This window comes from Salmo trutta, chromosome 11, assembly GCF_901001165.1.
Source record: "Salmo trutta chromosome 11, fSalTru1.1, whole genome shotgun sequence".
Lineage (NCBI taxonomy): Eukaryota > Metazoa > Chordata > Actinopteri > Salmoniformes > Salmonidae > Salmo > Salmo trutta.
In genome coordinates, this window is record NC_042967.1 from 14731579 (window position 1) to 14749694 (window position 18116).

At 43.5% G+C, this 18116-nt stretch overlaps 1 protein-coding gene across 5 annotated transcripts in view; it reads left to right on the forward strand.

Moving 5' to 3' along the window:
- Positions 1-18116, forward strand: part of LOC115202277 (acidic leucine-rich nuclear phosphoprotein 32 family member B) — a 39005-nt gene that overhangs the window by 11542 nt on the left and 9347 nt on the right. The window contains exons 3-7 of one of the 5 annotated variants that reach the window (XM_029766323.1): positions 6730-6852; positions 7123-7294; positions 9003-9076; positions 9159-9201; positions 9297-9748. In XM_029766323.1, the coding sequence (XP_029622183.1) occupies positions 6730-6852; positions 7123-7294; positions 9003-9076; positions 9159-9201; positions 9297-9454 (570 nt within the window). In that variant the 3' untranslated portion in view covers positions 9455-9748. Of the gene's footprint in view, positions 1-6729; positions 6853-7122; positions 7295-9002; positions 9077-9158; positions 9202-9296; positions 9749-15981; positions 16398-18116 lie in introns of those variants that run through there. The other 4 variants (XM_029766324.1, XM_029766322.1, XM_029766321.1 and 1 more) reach the window with 4 other exon arrangements.

Sequence of the window (18116 nt, forward strand, 5' to 3'; positions counted from 1 at the left end):
TGTGTGCAAACCTGGTGGCCAACTACAAGAAACGTCTGACCTCTGTGATTGCCAACAAGGGTTTTGCCACCATGTACTAAGTCATGTTTTGCAGAGGGGTCAAATACTTATTTCCCTCATTAAAATGCAAATCAATTTATAACATTTTTGACATGCGTTTTTCTGGATTGTTTTGTTATTCTGTCTCTCACTGTTCAAGTAAACCTACCATTTAAAATGATAGACTGCTCATTTCTTTGTCAGTGGGCAAATGTACAAAATCAGCAGGGGATCAGATACTTTTTTCCCTCACTGTACCAGAGTCTCATCTAACAAAAACAATGATGTATACAGCCTTTATTACAGCAGACTGAAAACAGTTGCATGCATTATTGAATTGAGGTTTATTTATTGTTTAGGCTAATTATTCAAAGCTTCCTTTATTTAATTTTAAAACTAAAATGCTTGATTGCATTTCAAAGCCTGAATGTTTCGTATGCTGTGTGATGGCAGGAATGATTGATTCAATTGATACAGTAGCCTATATATTGAAATATAGGCCTAAGTTACGGTATTAAAACTTAACAGGATGCGCTCTTAGGCCTACAGCTCTATGGTGGCTATACAAGGATACTATGCTAAGCCTACAAATGATAACGACTTTACTTATGATCATGATTGTGATAATAAGAAAAAGGTGGGTATAGGAGCGAGAGCTGCATGCATATTATGTGTGACAAACGGGTGCTGTTAGATTACCATATAATTTTTCTGCCTGTTTGGAACAGTGTAAACATCCAAATTCTAAGTAATACCAGTCTGTTCTAACGAATAAACAAAAAAATGTAAGGCTTTATTACAGCATAGCAAATATTTAAAAGCAGCTAAATTCAGTCTGGTATGAGAACGGTAGCCCCCATCTGCAAAAGCAGGGTGTCTTTTTTTTACACAACGTTTAAAGCAAACATCTTACAAGGTAAGCTTCAATTTGTTCAGTGTTTCAGCTATAGCTACATGGCATGGGGGGTATGAAATGAATCCTTGGGTTGGTTGGAACAAATCTAGCCTATAGCCAATGTTATCTGATGTATGACTTAATGGCAACATCGAAGTGGTGCCAACAGAGAAGGTCGCCTCGCTTTGTGTTCTTAGGAAACTATGCAGTATTTCGTTTTATGTATTATTTCTTACATTGTTACCCCAGTAAATCTTAAGTCTTATTACATACAGCTGGGAGGAACTATTGGATATAAGAGCAACGTCAACTTACCAACATTACGACCAGGAATATGACTTTCCCGAAGTGGATCCTCTGTTCGGACCACCACCCAGGACAATGGATCTAATCCCAGTAGCCGACCCAAAACTACGGTACCACAGAAGGGGCAGACAGAGCGGCCTCCTAGTCAGGCTCCGTAGACGTGCACATCGCTCCCGAGTATACTACTTACCAATGTCCAGTCTCTTTTAGTGTCCTAAGTTTTCATAACTGACCTTAATAACTGTGACCTTGTTCATTAATTGTTTATGGTTCATTGAACAAGCATGGGAAACGGCGTTTAAACCCTTTACAATGAAGATCTGTGAAGTTATTTGGATTTGTACGAATTATCTTTGAAAGACAGGGTCCTGAAAAAGGGACGTTTCTTTTTTTTCCTGAGTTTTGCTGAGGCCCACTCCTCTTCAACCACCCCCACTGCAGGCCCTGGCACCACTCCCCTCTCTGTAAGTTCATCTGGAGGTGCAGGGAGGAAATCTAGGCCTCAACAAAGAGACCGTGGAAGCAGCACAACACAGGGAGATGAAACTGAGGACCGGTGGCATACTGTTCTTGAAGATGAGGAGCCCACAGTTGGTTAGTGATGAAACATACACCCCTTACAGCTGTTTCAGCTTTACTTTACCGCCACTGTACTGGGAACACTAATTAGTAGTAGCAACAAGTATGGGGACAAAAAGCAGTAAAGGGGGGGAGGAAGATGTCCTGGAAACCTGTCACCATGGGTGACATGCTCAACTACCTTTTGGTGATTTATATGGGACTGGTAAAGGTATCAAGACTAGTTGACAACCGGAGCAAGTCCCCACTCTATCGGTTTGAGTTCCCCGCCTTCAACCATACTCATCACAGGAGTGACCCACAAAAGGATCAGGATAATGACCAGATTGGGACTGCAGGGTATGATCGTCTTGCAAGAGTCAAGCCCCTTTATCATGACATGGTGGAGGCATGCAAAACTTACTTCCAGCCTGCTCAAAATCTATCTATAGATGAGCATATGGTTCTCTCAAAGGCTCGAATTGGCTTGATGCAATATATGAAAAATAAGCCGACCAAATGGGGTTACAAGCTCTTTGTGCTAGCCGATTCTGCCTACATGTGCAACTTTTTCCATCAATGAAGGCGATCACACCCACTGGTAAGGGCCTTAGTTATGACTCATGCAGCTGATGGACCTCCCCTTCTTTGTGGACAATTGTTATACTAGTCCCATGCTTTTCATAGACCTCTTGAAAAATAAAATGGGGGCTTGTGGCACTATTAGTCTTAACAGAATTGATTTCCCCAAGACCAAGGTAAACGACAAGGCAAAGACTGCAGAGAGGGGGACCATATGTTGGATCAAGACTAACAAGCTGCTTTTTGTGAAATGGAAGGACACTAGGGAAGTAACCATGCTCTCCACACAGCATAAGGCATTCAATAATATCCATGTCTGAGGGAGAAAAATGCCAATGGAGCATGGTTGAGGAAGAATTTCTGTGTCTGTGGAGGACTACAATGCCACCCCGGGGGGGTGTCGACCTACCTGATGCTCTGATAGGCCACTACCAGGTCCTCCACAAGACCAGGAAGTGGAATAATACTTTTTCTACCAATTTGTGGACATTGACACAGTAAATTATTTAATTCTCCACAAGCAGAAGGTCAAACCCCTCTCCCAGTTGGCCTTCTGAGAGCAGCTGGTGATGGAAATAGCTGAATTGGGGGCCCAAAGCAACTTCACAACCATCACAATACCCCCCCCCCCCCCCCCCCCCCCCCAATTCAAGGTGAGTGTCACTACCCAACATGCATGACAAAAGGAAGAACTGCAAGCATTGCACAAAACACAGGGGGGGAAAAAAAGGTGAAATGCCAGATCTTCTGTCCGAAATACCAGTTCGCTTTTGTTTCCTGTCAGAGAGGGACTGCTTCAGACTATCACGACATGCACAAGCTATGGTGAAAGTGAAATCTAATCATCTACACCTGGGATGTAAAATGAACACAAATGCCATTTGTAAACCGTTAAGCTTATTTCTATTTTTGCACCTTGTTTTAGTGAAGGACACGTGTGTAACCAAGTTTGTGTTTGGTAACATTTTATGCAATGAAAAGCCCCTAGTGGACTAACCCGATTTGAAGGCTTGTTAAACAATGGAAAGGGGTGGGGAAAGAGAGAGCGGGAGAGAGTGGGAACCCATCGTACATACAGTTGGAAAACTATGCTCATGGGAATGTGAATACATTGCACGTGAACCGCTCATTTGAAAATAATTGCAATGTATATATTTACGCTTGTATGTCTGTCTCTCTGTTGAAATCGCCCAGCCTGTCTAATGCTGGGGTGGGCAACTCCAGTCCTCGAGGGCCTGATTTGGTGTCACACTTTTTCTCCGTCCCAAGCAAACACCGCTATTCAAACAAATTGCATTCTAAACCGAAGATCATGATTCTGTGATTATTGGAGTCAGGTGTGTGAGCTGGGGCTGGGGGAAAAACTGTGACACCAATCAGGTCACAATGTCCTTTGTAGTTGTAGGCTTCTTTGTCTTGGAGTGTTCCTTCAGATGTACCACAATGGTGGTGATAGGGAAATACTCTTTCGTCTTCAGTCGAGTTTCCTAGACTATTTTACATATACAGCGGCAGACTGTGAATGTCTAGCCTTCACCTTCACTCGTCGAAAGTTTGAGGGTCTTACCATTTTCTGGTCTCAATGGTTTATTATTCAGGGTACAGCTTGGACTTCTTTACACACCGGCAGAAAACCGGTATGTTTTGGTCTGAGATTTTCTCCTTCACTTGTGTTGAGAGTTTCTAACCATTTTGTAACATTCATCTCACGCTGTCGGTCACGCTGGTCTGTATTTAAATTGAAATTTAGCTCGCTCTGCACGTATACTGGTCTAATATATACATTTTGTTAGCAGTCCTCTTTATGCACTCTGGAAAAAGGGACGTTCCATCATGTGGACATGAACTCTGACCTTATTTGGGGCGTGGCCAGTGACTGGCACAAGTTTTGCAAGAAAAACAATTCTCATTTAGAAGGCTAAAATAACATTGCTATCTTTTCACAGCTAGTTTCATATTTAATCATACGTTTTACAACAATTAGATGCAAATGTGAAATCTACATTGTGAAAGCTCTTAAAGATAGTTCTTGCTATACCATCCGTAATGACATCACAAAATGCTAAATTATGACATTGTTTTGATCCCCAACAACCATTTCCCACATAATTTGTGTTTTAAGTGTCTCTTACACTCAGACATTCCATTCTCAAGACTGCATAGGCAAGAGAGAAAGTTTACGACCAGCCCCCACCCCCCCATCACATTTTTTCTGCTATTGTCCACATGTTGTGGAAGCCATCTGTGTTTCCAGCTCTTGGCATCAATAATTCACTTATAGCTTGTCAATGAAATTACTTTCAAAATAAAAAACGTAACTGAGCTTGATCTTGTGTATTCTGAACTATGTAATTCCTATCGTCTGATCACTTCCTAAATCTCCCAGATGTCTTTCCAAATATACCAAGTTTTGGCATGTCAGAATCATGTAATTACACATGAATAGCAGTTACTTTTGGATATGTCTGTTTAGGTGGAAATCTAAATTTTGCCATACATCTAAGAGGTTGAACAAACAGGCAACAGAAGCAATATGTTATTTCTGTAGATCTATATGGATGGTTTATAAAGCCAAGCACTTTTAAGTTAGGCTATTGATTTACAGTATAGTTAGTTTGCGCTTTCAATTTTCTTAGACAATTAGGCTTAGCCTTATTCGCACAGGACTAGTATTACTAGAGAATGTTGGTTATGTAATTATTACCCCAGAATGTCTGTTATTCCAGAGGACGATTTAGAGGGGATTCATTTTTCCCAAACTGCCCCCTGTAATTATTTTTTTCCAATTAATTGACAGTTATGACAGAAGCCTGGAGGTTTTTTTTTCTAGGCGTGAAGATATTTCAACATGTCCAGCCGATAACAGGGCTACAAGAAACATACCAAACCATCTTTGGTGTCGTGTCGCCATAATGAGTGAAGTGTGATCATAATCATTTTGGCGATCCACAGTACGTCCTAAATGCCCCCCATCCTTCACATGTGAGCTAAATGGTGCACTTGAGATGCGTTTTCAGGCTATGGATGTAAAAGTGAACTTATTTCCAAAAGGTTTAGGTCAGTTGTATGCTGCTTTGCGATCTATTAACAGCAAGGGTTACGTTAAGTAGGTGCAATGTTTTTTTAGTCATGCATTTGGCAATATTCAATCATGAGCACAAAACATTAATAAAAGCATTCACTGTGAAAGTTGATACACGTAGGCCATTCATATATAGGCTATGTGCAGCACTTCATTCAATACAATCAGTTTTCTTACTCAAGCAGTAAGCAACACCTGTCAGACTCAGACATTTTCTCTCAAAACACAGGGATGTCTATTCACACGGGACTAGTATTATCAGAGGACCTTGGAGTTCACCAAAAAACAGTAGGTTACTCTGGCTGGAATTGTTACTCCTGTCATGTACAAACCGCGGACAGCGACCACATCCAACACGGGAGAAAGCACGTTTGTTATAAAATATTAGATTTTTGTGTTGCACCCTTTTTTTATTTTTGCATAATATAACCATATACAATTTCAGTATCACAGTGATGTGATGGACAGTGCCATCCCCGTGGCCTCCGCAATGGATTAGTCCACTGAGACGAGCGCGAATCAGACGAGTGTCTTGGTCGATCAACAGCTTGTCGACCAAATAATCGACCAGTCGACTGAATGGGGTCAGCCCTAGATGCTACCATGATTATGGATAATCCTGAATGAGCCATGAATAATGTTGAGAGAGAGTTTGACGCAGAAATATCATAGCCACCCCCCAAAATGCTAACCTCCCGTTATTGTAATGGTGAGAGGTTAGCATGTTTTGAGGGTATGCTATTTGTTTGTCTAACTTTCTCATCATTATTCACAATTCATTCAGGATTATCCGTAATCATGGTAGCATCCACATTAATGTAGAACTGTTTAGAAACTTAATCTGTTCTTATGTACAATAAAAGTGACTCAAATGACACTACATTATTTACCATTCATTTATATTGGGCACAAAATAATTTGAAACAACCAAAACAAACAGCAAATGCATCCAACAAATTTGCATGAGCTTGATGTAGTCATTGCATGCTATAAATATGGGACCAAGTACTTTCTAACTACTTTAATACACAAATGAATTTGTCCCAATACTTTTGGTCCCCTAAAATGGGAGAACTATGTACAAAAGGTGCTGTAATTTCTAAAATGCTCACTTGAAAATACTCTCAAATTTAAAATTAACAGTCTTCACTTTAACCACAGTCGTTGTATCATTTCAAATCCAAAGTGCTGGAGTACAGTCAAAACAACAAGTGTCACTGGCCAAACACTTCTGGAGCTCACTGTATATCTTCACATTATGTTGCAGTTGGAACTCAGCGACAACAGAATCTCTGGTGGCCTTGATGTGCTAGCAGAGAAACTCCCCAACCTCACACATCTAAATCTAAGTGGGAACAAACTGAAAGACATCAGCACGTTGGAACCTTTGGTAGGTACACCAAACTCCCAGTAGAGCACAATACAGTGTGACACCATCTCATTGTCTCAGACTATGCCTCAAATGACACTGTTCTCCATATAGAGTTTTGACCATAGACCTAGTTGGCAGTGTGATGTTTGTTTTCCTATGTGGTTCTGGTCAAAATGTTGGTTTGCTAGCCTATATGGGGAAAAGGTGTGCTATAAAATCTAATGAGAGATTTATTCAGCCAGTGTTTTTTTCACCCCCTAATTACCCTACACCCATTTGGTCCCACAGAAAAAGCTGGACAGCCTGAAGTCTCTGGACCTGTTCAACTGTGAGGTGACCAACCTGAACGACTACAGGGAGAGTGTGTTCAAGCTGCTCCCTCAGCTCACCTACCTGGACGGGTACGACGTGGAGGACCGAGAGGCAGCCGACGTGGATGGGGTGGACGACGACGATGAGGGTTGGCAACCATTTTGTCTTTTTCCATGTTTTGAGGAAGAATAACAAAATGAAAATGCAGTTGTAATTTGAGTTCAGAATGTGGGTCTTCTGTAGCTCAGTTGGTAGAGCGTGGAGCTTGCAATGGCATAATAGTGGGTTTGATTCCCGGGACCGCCCATATGTAAAATGTATGCACACAACATATCAAGCAACTTTGGCTAAAAGCATCTGCTAAATGGTATATCGTCACACACTGAACAAAAATAAACGCAACATGTACCAATTTCTAATATTTTACTGAGTTAGTTCATATAAGGAAATCAGCCATTTGAAATAAATTCATTAGGCCCTAATCTATGGATTTCACATGACTGGGAATACAGATATGCATCTGTTGATTACAGACACCTTAATGGTAGGGTCGTAGATCTGAAAACCAGTCAGTATCTGGTGTGACCACCATTTGCGTCATGCAGCGCGACACTTCTCCTTTGGATAGAGTTGATCAGGCTGTGGAATGTTGTCCCACTCATCTTCAATGGCTGTGCGAAGTTGCTGGATATTGGCGAGAACTGGAACACGCTGTCGTACAAGTTGATCCAGAGCATCCCAAACATGCTCAATGGGTGACATGTCTGAGTATGTAGGCCATGGAAGAACTGGGACATTTTCAGCTTCCAGGAATTGTGTACAGATCCTTACGACAAGGGGCCCTGCATTATCATGCTGAAAGACGAGGCGATGTCGGCAGATAAATGGCATGACGATGGGCCTCAGGATCTCATCATGGTGTCTCTGTGCATTCAAATTGCCATTGATAAAATGCAGTTGTGTTCATTGTCCGTAGCTTATGCCTGCCCATACCATAACCCCACCGCCACCATGGGCCACTAATGTTCACAACGTTGACTTCAGCATTCCGCTCATCCACACAATGCAATACACAAAGGTGAGCATTTGCCCACTGAAGATGGTTACGACGCCAAACTGCAGTCAAGTCAAAACACTGGTGAGGACAACAAGCACGCAGATGAGCTTCCCTGATACGGTTTCTGACAGTTTGTGCATAAATTATTCAGTTGTGCAAATCCACAGTGTCATTAGTTGTCCGGGTGGCTAGTCTCAGACGATCCCGCAGGTGAAGAAGCCAGATGTGGAGGTCATGGCTGGCTTGGTTACACGATCTGCGGTTGTGAGGCCGGTTGAACGTACTGCCAAATTATCTAAAATGATGATGGCGGCTTATGGTAGAGCAATGAACATTCAATTCTCTGGCAACAGCTCTGGTGGACATTACAGCAATCAGCATGCAAATTGCATGCTTCCTCAACTTGTGGCATGGTATTGTGACAACACTGCACATTTTAGTGGCCTTTTATTCTCCCCAGCACAAGGTGCACATATGTAATGATCATGCTGTTTAATCAGCTTCTTGACATGCCACACCTGTCAGGTGGATGGATTATCTCGGCAAAAGAGATGCTCACTAACAGGGATGTAAACAAATTTGACAAATAGGCTTTTTGTGCGAATGGAAAAATGTATTGGATCTTTTATTTCAGCTCATGAAACATGGGACCAACACTTTATATTTTGCGTTTAATTTTTTAAATCAGTACATGTTAGTACCATGTTAATACATCGTGGATATTGTCATAAAAGGGGATTCTATTGTGTTGGGTTTTTCAACAGTGGATGTGATGTATTTCTTTGCTTCTTTTTTTTAGGAGGAGCAAAGGATGAGGATGGAGAGGAGGAAGACTTTGACGAGGAGGATGATGAAGTCAGTGGCGACGAAGAGGTAAAGCCCCTTTTTTTGGTTTGTTTGTGACCCAAAAGATCAACGGGGGATATGGTTTGAAAGCACTGTCCTATCTCCCCAGGAAGAAGACCTTGGTATTGATGATGAGGACGACAATGATGATGGTATGTCATTCTTGTACTTTTTGTCATAAGCTTTGTCATAAGCTTTTTGATACTTTACAAAGTATAATATAATAACCCTTTCTCATTTTCCCCAGAAGTTGAGGTTGTCCAAGGAGAGAAGAGAAAGCAAGACCCTGACGACGATGATGATTATGAGCAAAAAACAAAAGCCAATCATGTTACCAACCCCTTCCCTCTCCACCCTGACACCCACCCACACCCTGCCTACTCCACGTCTCTCCCCCAGCTTTGAGCTCCCGTGTGGGGAAAGACTGTACCGGACAGGTGGTTCAAGTGGAGCTTCCTACGCCCCATGGAATCGAGAGCCATCCTCAAGCAGCGCACCACTCCGCATTCCACTTTTTCACTGTCAACTCCCCTTTATGTATACCTGTGTGAGGACTTTGGGACTGGTATCTAGTTTTGGGTCTGTGCTTTTAATATTTTGTTGGATGAATTATGAAGAGAAAGTTGTTGTTGGGTTTATTTCTTCCCTCTTCTTTTCTGTTCCTTATTTTTTCTCCAATAAAATGTATTGCTATAGCAACTGTGTGAAGAGCGCGCTAAGATTCAGTGTGGCCGCCTGTTTCACAAATCAAGGTTGTAGCTACAAGTGCCTGTCGCTCAACTCCTGCTGAGTGCAATGGGTTGCCTCAGTGGGAAAAGTCTAGAACACTCATCATACAATATGCAGCAAATGCCTCAATGGATACTTCAGTCACTCCACGAGATGACATGTTGCAGCTTATTTTATTTTGAATGGGAGGGAAGGTAAAAAGACAGCAATAGGAACACATGAAATCAAAGTTTATTCATCACATGCTTTGTAAACAGGTGTTGACTAACAGTGAAAAGCTTACTTACAGGCCCTTCCCAACAATGCGATGGTGCTGTAGGCCTCTTGCCCATAGCAAGGCCTAGCACTAGTCTCCACTGGCTCCAATGGCTTGGCTTTAGGGCCATCTGAAGCCTGGCACTTTCCTACAGAGCTTCCCAGGGCTAGGTAGTCATCTACCTGGCAGATGTAGGCCTTGAGCTCCCCCAGCACAGGGATGAGGTCTTTGCCTGGGTCTTTAGGAGCATAAGAGCTGAAGGCATCGCCTGGACGGAGGATGTGAACTTTGGATTTGTCTTTTGAGTGGAGTATTCTGGGGTCTGTGCTATGACTATCCTGCCTCTCAACCCCCAAGTCCAACTGGGGATCAACAGTACAGGAGAAAGAAGCTACTGAGTCTGAATGCAGCGTCTCTACACTGGTGGTCCCCTCTTCTGATGGTACACTGGTGCTCTCAGGTTAGACGCCACAGTCATAAGTATCTGTGTCAATGTCCACTACTGTGTGGGGAGTCATAGAGATGTAGGGTGCCTGTGATCGTGTCACAGAGAAAGATCTGAATAGATTAAATAGATCTGAATTCATACATCTGATTACGTTGTAAGATATCAGTGATCGTTTATGCCGCCTAACAAAAGTACACATGCGCAAATGTCATAGGTTTCTGCACATGTCGTAATTTCTAGCTAGCCAACCAGCAACTTACTAACTGCCAACCAGACAGCCTGCCAGGCCTTATGCCACATTCAAGTGCTGGTCGGAACTAGGAATGCTAACTGGTTGAATGTAGCATGTGTATAACTAAAACCTATTAGCAAGTCTGACATTTCCGATTTGCACATGAATGGGGCATCACTGCCGATTTATTTTGCTTGCTGGCATTTGTGCAGTGTTTAACCAATTCGCAGCCTCCTAATCGGTTGCACACACACACGGTTCAATTGCAAAGTTGTCTCAATCATTTAACTTCTACATCGGTGTTGTAGTAGGTCAACGTTTCCACAATGCATTAGACAGACGGAGTGGTTTATTTTATATTGACCTTGGTAGCCATGTTTGTTGCTAGCATAAATGCTCAAATGGGGCGCCCTTTATTACAGTGTACTTTTATATATCCCCCTGCAATAATACATTTTGTGTTTACAGCATGTCCAACTATATTTGTGATAAACGGAGTCTTAGACATTTTTCCTGATTCAGTAGGGACTCAGATATTTAGCTAGCTAGCTAGCTACGCAAACAAATGTTTCACTAGTTCGAGTCATCCACATCTTGTAGGCTATAACTACCATTAGTGCCCCCCCTCCTCCCTTAAGCTACCTAGCCATAATGTAACGTTTTATATTTAAGCATTAAGGCACCTTGGGGGTTTGTGATATGGCCAATATACCACGGCTAAGGGCTGTTCTTATACATGACACAACGTGGAGTGCCTGGATACAGCCTTAGCTGTGGTATATTGGCCATATGTCACAAACCCCCAAGGTGCCTTACTGCCAATTATAAAGGAGGATACCAAGTCAGTTGTACAACAATGCCTTCAACTGAAATGTGTATTCCGCATTTAAGGGGGCTGCCTTAATTGACATCCACGTCTTCGGGCCCGAGGAACAGTGGGTTAACTGCCTTGCTCAGGAGTAGTACGACAGATTTTTACCTTGTCAGCTCAGGGATTCGATCCAGCAACCTTTCGGTTACTGGCCCAATGCTCTAACCAATAAACTGGTTACCAGTAAAAATACATGTTTTGTCATAGCCATGGTATATCAGACAGTATACCAAATGTATCAGCCAATCAGCATTCAGGGCCCGAACCACCCAGTTTATAATACTAGCTTGCTAACAGTCGATTTAAGTTATTGAGGGGCCATTGCCAGATACAATGTTGCAGATCATCTTCTACTCGCCTAGCCTCACATCTCGACAAATGTTATATTGTTCGATTTGATATTCATAAACTAATTTATTTTCTGGCAAGTTAAAGCTGATTTTGTTACATACTCTGTGGTCAGATTTAGGTAGACCCAATGATGTATATAAACCCTGGATTGCTGATGCTATTTATTGTCCATTGAGGCTTTGAAGCCACCGGTCGACCATATTGGCACTCCATAGAAGGAGCAGTCCTCCATAGGAATTAATGGAATTCTGCAGTATTTCAATTATGTTTCAAGAACAATATTCATTATACAGTATTTAAGTATTAACAAGATTCAACAACTGAGACAGAAGCTGAACAAGTTCCACAGACGTGACTAACAGACATTAAATATTGTGTCCCTGAACAAAGGTGGGGGTCAAAAGCAACAGTAAGTATCTGGTGTGGCCACCAGCTGCATTAAGTACTGCAGTGCATCTCCTCCAAGGACTGCACCAGATTTGCCAATTCTTGCTGTGAGACGTTACCCCACTCTTCCACCAAAGCACCTGCAAGTTCCCGGTCATTTCTGGGGGGAATGGCCCTAGCCCTCACCCTCCGATCCAACAGGTCCCAGATGTGCTCAATGGGATTGAGATCCGGGCTTTTCGCTGGCCATGGCAGAACACTGACATTCCTGTCTTGCAGGAAATCATGCACAGAACGAGCAGTATGGCTGGTGGCATTGTCATGCTGGAGGGTCATATCAGGATGAGCCTGCAGGAAGGGTACCACATGAGGGAGGAGGATGTCTTCCCTGTAACGCACAGCGTTGAGATTGAGCTTGTTGTCATTGTAGGCAGTCTGATGATGCTGTGACACACTGCCCCAGACCATGACGGACCCTCCACCTCCAAATCAATCCCGCTCCTGAGTACAGGCCTCGGTGTAACGCTCATTCCTTCGATGATAAACGTGAATCCGACCATCACCCCTGGTGAGACAGAACTGCGACTCGTCAGTGAAGAGCACTTTTTTCCAGTCCTGTCTGGTCCAGCGACGATGGGTTTGTGCCCATAGCCGACGTTGTTGCCGGTGATGTCTGGTGAGGACCTGCCTTACAACAGGCCTACAAGCCCTCAGTCCAGCCTCTCTCAGCCTATTGCGGACAGCCTGAGCACTGATGGAGGGATTGTGCGTTTCTGGTGTAACTCTGGCAGTTGTTGTTGCCATCTTGTACCTGTCCCGCAGGTGTGATGTTCGGATGTAGTGATCCTGTGCAGGTGTTGTTACACGTGGCCTGCCACTGCGAGTACGATCAGCTGTCCATCCTGTCTCCCTGTAGTGCTGTCTTAGGCACCTCACAGTACGGACATTGCAATTTATTGCCCTGGCCACATCTGCAGTCCTCATGCCTTCTTGCACCATGCCTAAGGCAAGTTCATGCAGATGAGCAGGGATCCTGGGCATCTTTCTTTTGGTGTTTTTCAGACTCAGTCGAAAGGCCTCTCTAGTGTCCTAGGTTTTCATAACTGTGACCTTAATTGCCTACCATCTGTAAGCTGTTCGTGTCTTAACGACCTTTCCAGGTGCATGTTCATGAATGGTTTATGGTTCATTGAACAAGCATGGGAAACAGTATTTAAACCCTTTACATTGAAGATCTGTGAAGTTATTTGGATTTTTATGAATTACCTTTGAAAGACGGTCCTGAAAAAGGGGACGTTTCTTTTTTTGCTGAGTTTACTTTAAGGAGCATTTTTATGTTTAGCTCATATCCCTACCCCTACCATATGTTTAGCTCATACCCCTAGCGCGGTCAACAGCACTGCACCCCCCACAGCTACTCGCCCAAGCCTTCCCCATTTCTCCTTCTCCCAAATCCAGTCAGCTGATGTTCTGAAAGAGCTGCAAAATCTGGACCCCTACAAATCAGCCGGGCTTGACAATCTGGACCCTTTATTTCTAAAATTATCTGCCAAAATTGTTGCAACCCCTATTACTAGCCTGTTCAACCTCTCTTTCGTGTCGTCTGAGATTCCCAAAGATTGGAAAGCAGCTGCGGTCATCCCCCTCTTCAAAGGGGGGGACACTCTTGACCCAAACTGCTACAGACCTATATCTATCCTACCCTGCCTTTCTAAGGTCTTCGAAAGCCAAGTCAACAAACAGATTACCGACCATTTCGAATCCCACCGCACCTTCTCCGCTATGCAATCTGGTTTCAGAGCTGGTCTTGGGTGCACCTCAGCCACGCTCAAGGTCCTAAACGATATCATTACCGCCATCGATAAGAAACAATACTGTGCTGCTGTATTCATTGGCCTGGCCAAGGCTTTCAACTCTGTCTATCACCACATCCTCATCGGCAGACTCAATAGCCTTGGTTTCTCAAATGATTGCATCGCCTGGTTCACCAACTACTTCTCTGATAGAGTTCAATGTGTCAAATCGGATGGCTTGTTGTCCGGGCCTCTGGTAGTCTCTATGGGGGTGCCACAGGGTTCAATTCTTGGGCCAACTCTTTTCTCTGTGTACATCAATGATGTCGCTCTTGCTGCTGGTGAGTCTCTGATCTACCTCTACGCAGACGACACCATTCTGTATACTTCTGGCCCTTCTTTGGACACTGTGTTAACAACCCTCCAGACGAGCTTCAATGCCATACAACTCTCCTTCCGTGGCCTCCAACTGCTCTTAAATACAAGTAAAACTAAATGCATGCTTTTCAACTGATCGCTACCTGCACGCCCATCCAGCATCACTACTCTGGACGGTTCTGACTTAGAATATGTGGACAACTACAAATACCTAGGTGTCTGGTTAGACTGTAAGCTCTCCTTCCAGACTCACATCAAACATCTCCAATCCATAGTTAAATCTAGAATTGGCTTCCTATTTCGCAACAAAGTATCCTTCACCCATGCTGCCAAACATACCCTCGTAAAACTGACCATACTACCAATCCTCGACTTCGGCGATGTCATTTACAAAATAGCCTCCAATACCCTACTCAATAAACTGGATGCAGTCTATCACAGTGCCATCCGTTTTGTCACCAAAGCCCCATATACTACCCACCACTGTGACCTGTACGCTCTCGTTGGCTGGCCCTCGCTTCATACTCGTCGCCAAACCCACTGGCTCCAGGTCATCTACAAGACCCTGCTAGGTAAAGTTCCCCCTTATCTCAGCTCGCTGGTCACCATAGCAGCACCCTCCTGTAGCACGCGCTCCAGCAGGTATAGCTCTCTGGTCACCCCCAAAGCCAATTCCTCCTTTGGCCGTCTCTCCTTCCAGTTCTCTGCTGCCAATGACTGGAACGAACTACAAAAATCTCTGAAACTGGAAACACTTATCTCCCTCACTAGCTTTAAGCACCAGCTGTCAGAGCAGCTCACAGATCACTGCACCTGTACATAGCTCATCTATAATTTAGCCTAAACAACTATCTCTTCCCCTACTGTATTTATTTATTTTGCTCCTTTGCAACCCATTATTTCTATTTCTACTTTGCACTTTCTTCCACTACAAATCTACCATTCCAGTGTTTTACTTGCTATATTGTATTTACTTTGCCACCATGGCCTTTTTTGCCTTTACCTCCCTTATCTCACCTCATTTGCTCACATTGTATATAGACTTATTTTTCTGCTATATTATTGACTGTATGTTTGTTTTACTCCATGTGTAACTCTGTGTTGTTGTACGTGTCGAACTGCTTTGCTTTATCTAAGATGGCCAGGTGGCAATTGTAAATGAGAACGTGTTCTCAACTTGCCTACCTGGTTAAATAAAGGTGAAAATAAAATTTAAATAAAAAATATGTAATTTAAAAGTATGCATTAAGTTGTCTGTAATAGAATACACGTGCCAAAAACGAATGTAGACAAATGCTTTTCTATAGCTTCTAAAATACTATGTTTCACAATTCAGGACTGCGTGGTGGCGTCAATATAGAACTACACTCCAGGGGTTAAACATATAATTTGGTACACCACCCCGTTCCCGAAAATGGATTGCTCCTACAGACAGTCACGTGGCGGTGGCAGGCTTTATAAAGCAGGCAGACGGGCATCCAGTTTAACTATTCGATTGAACGTTAGAATGGGCAAGAAGAGTGACCTACGGGACTTTGAGCGTGGTATGATCGTCGGTTCCAGGCGCGCAGGGTCCAGTATATCACAAACGGCCGCCCTCCTGGGCTTTTCACGCACGACAGTGTCTGTGGTTTACCGAGAATGGCGCGACAAACAAAAAACATCCAGTCAGCGCCAGTCCAGTGGGCGTAAACAGCTCGTTGATAAGAGAGGTCGAAGGAGATTGGAAAGAATCGTGCAAACTAACAGACGGGCCACAATTAGACAGATAACGGCGCAGTACAACAGTGGTGCGCAGAACAGTATCTCTGAACGCACAACTCGCCGATCCTTGTCACGGATGGGCTATTGCAGCAAACGCCGGGCAAATGAAGAGTGGAAAAACATCGCCTGTGTGGAAACGGTAAAGGAGTCTATGGACTACAGACCGTTCCATTGATTAGATAGGTCAGATTTGTTGAATGTGCGCCAAACAAAGTGGATGTCTCCAAATAAGGGATTATTTATGTATTGTCACAGGACCACAATGTGGTTACTTAAATCCGATTGATATGTTTGGCTGTTTTCGCGGCAAAATGTTTAGAAGTTGCCCCTTTTAAGGTTCAGAAGAAGTGACTGCTAAATACTAACTCCCGTTCATATAGCTAAACGTGTTAGGTAGCGTACAGAAATCGGTGGTAGTCAGTCGTTTTAATACGGTTGATTGGTGACGATGACGTGTTGATGTTGACATCCATATAAGTGTTATACTCCGATTTTTACCTTAACGTTGTGTAAAATAAATTGCCTGAATGTAAACTAATTTCGTTGGGGAAATGAAGAAATTGGGCATCTTTCCTCCACAGCCCTTCCCCCTATGCGTTTCCATGGCAATTCCATTGTTTTAGTCGAGTTCGATCGACTTCTTTACCGCATCTGTTACGAGCGGTCAACGAATGTTTTTTTCCAGCCATATTATTCCTACCACGAAGGAAAACAAAAAACGTACTGAAACTGGCCAACAAGCTCCACGGTCAGTGTCGATATTTTGTACATTGTGTTAATAATTTGACATTTATAATGTATAGGCAAGACAATTAACATGTTGGTCGCCGTCTTGTGAAATAGCCGGCCTGAGTGACATGAGACCGAGCAAAAGGCGTAAAACCCTCTCTGGCTTTTCATGCATACATTAATACAAGTATTCAACATTGAATGCATTTTGATTTATATTTTTAAGTTATTACTGCGAGTAAACAGTCGTCATTCTTTAGAGCGTTTAGATAGTCTCAGGACTCGCCATGTTGTCATTCTGTTGTCTTTGAAGCTCTAGAGGAAGGAACTCCATCTTTGTTGTAATAATTTCCAATAGTGTGCAACTGCAGCCTGCAATTCGGGGCGTTGTTGTATGTAGGCATTGCTGCATCTTTAGGGACTCCCCCTCCCCTCCTGCATCTGTAGGAACGCCCGATAAGTCCATTGGTTCCTGCATGAATGCACCTCTAGAGCACAACATCTTCATGCTTGTGTGACACCTTTTGAATGTGGATCAAAAGGGAAATAAATGTTTCACCCTCTCCTGCTGTGTACCGGAGTCCTCTTTGCCTGCTAGCGGGACACTGTCTAGTACCCACGGGGGACCAGTACGTAGAAAAAAATATATGAAATGTATGCATTCACTACTGTAAGTCGCTCTGGATAAGAGCGTCTGCTAAATGACTAAAATGTAAATGTAAAAAAATGGTCGCTAGCAGAACAGACAGGAGGCTGGGGTGACACTGCTAGCTTGTTAGTTAGTTAGCTAGCTAGCACACTTTCACCCCCACATACCTGAGAAAACCATGCCTGACAGGCGGGTGCGAAGGACACTGTTTACCGGTTGCCTCCCGCTACCACAACAGGTGGGAGGCTGGGGCGACACCATTTGCTAGTCAGCGACACTGTTAGCTAACACATGGCGTTGCCCCCGCCTGCTGTGTACCAGAGTCCTCTTTTCTAGCTAGCGGGACACTGTACCGGTCGCTCCCACTAGCACAGCAGTCGGGAAGCTGGGGAAACACTGTGTGCTAGCATGCTAGTTGGCAACACTGTGTGCTAGCATGCTAGTTGGCAACACTGTGTGCTAGCATGCTAGTTGGCAACA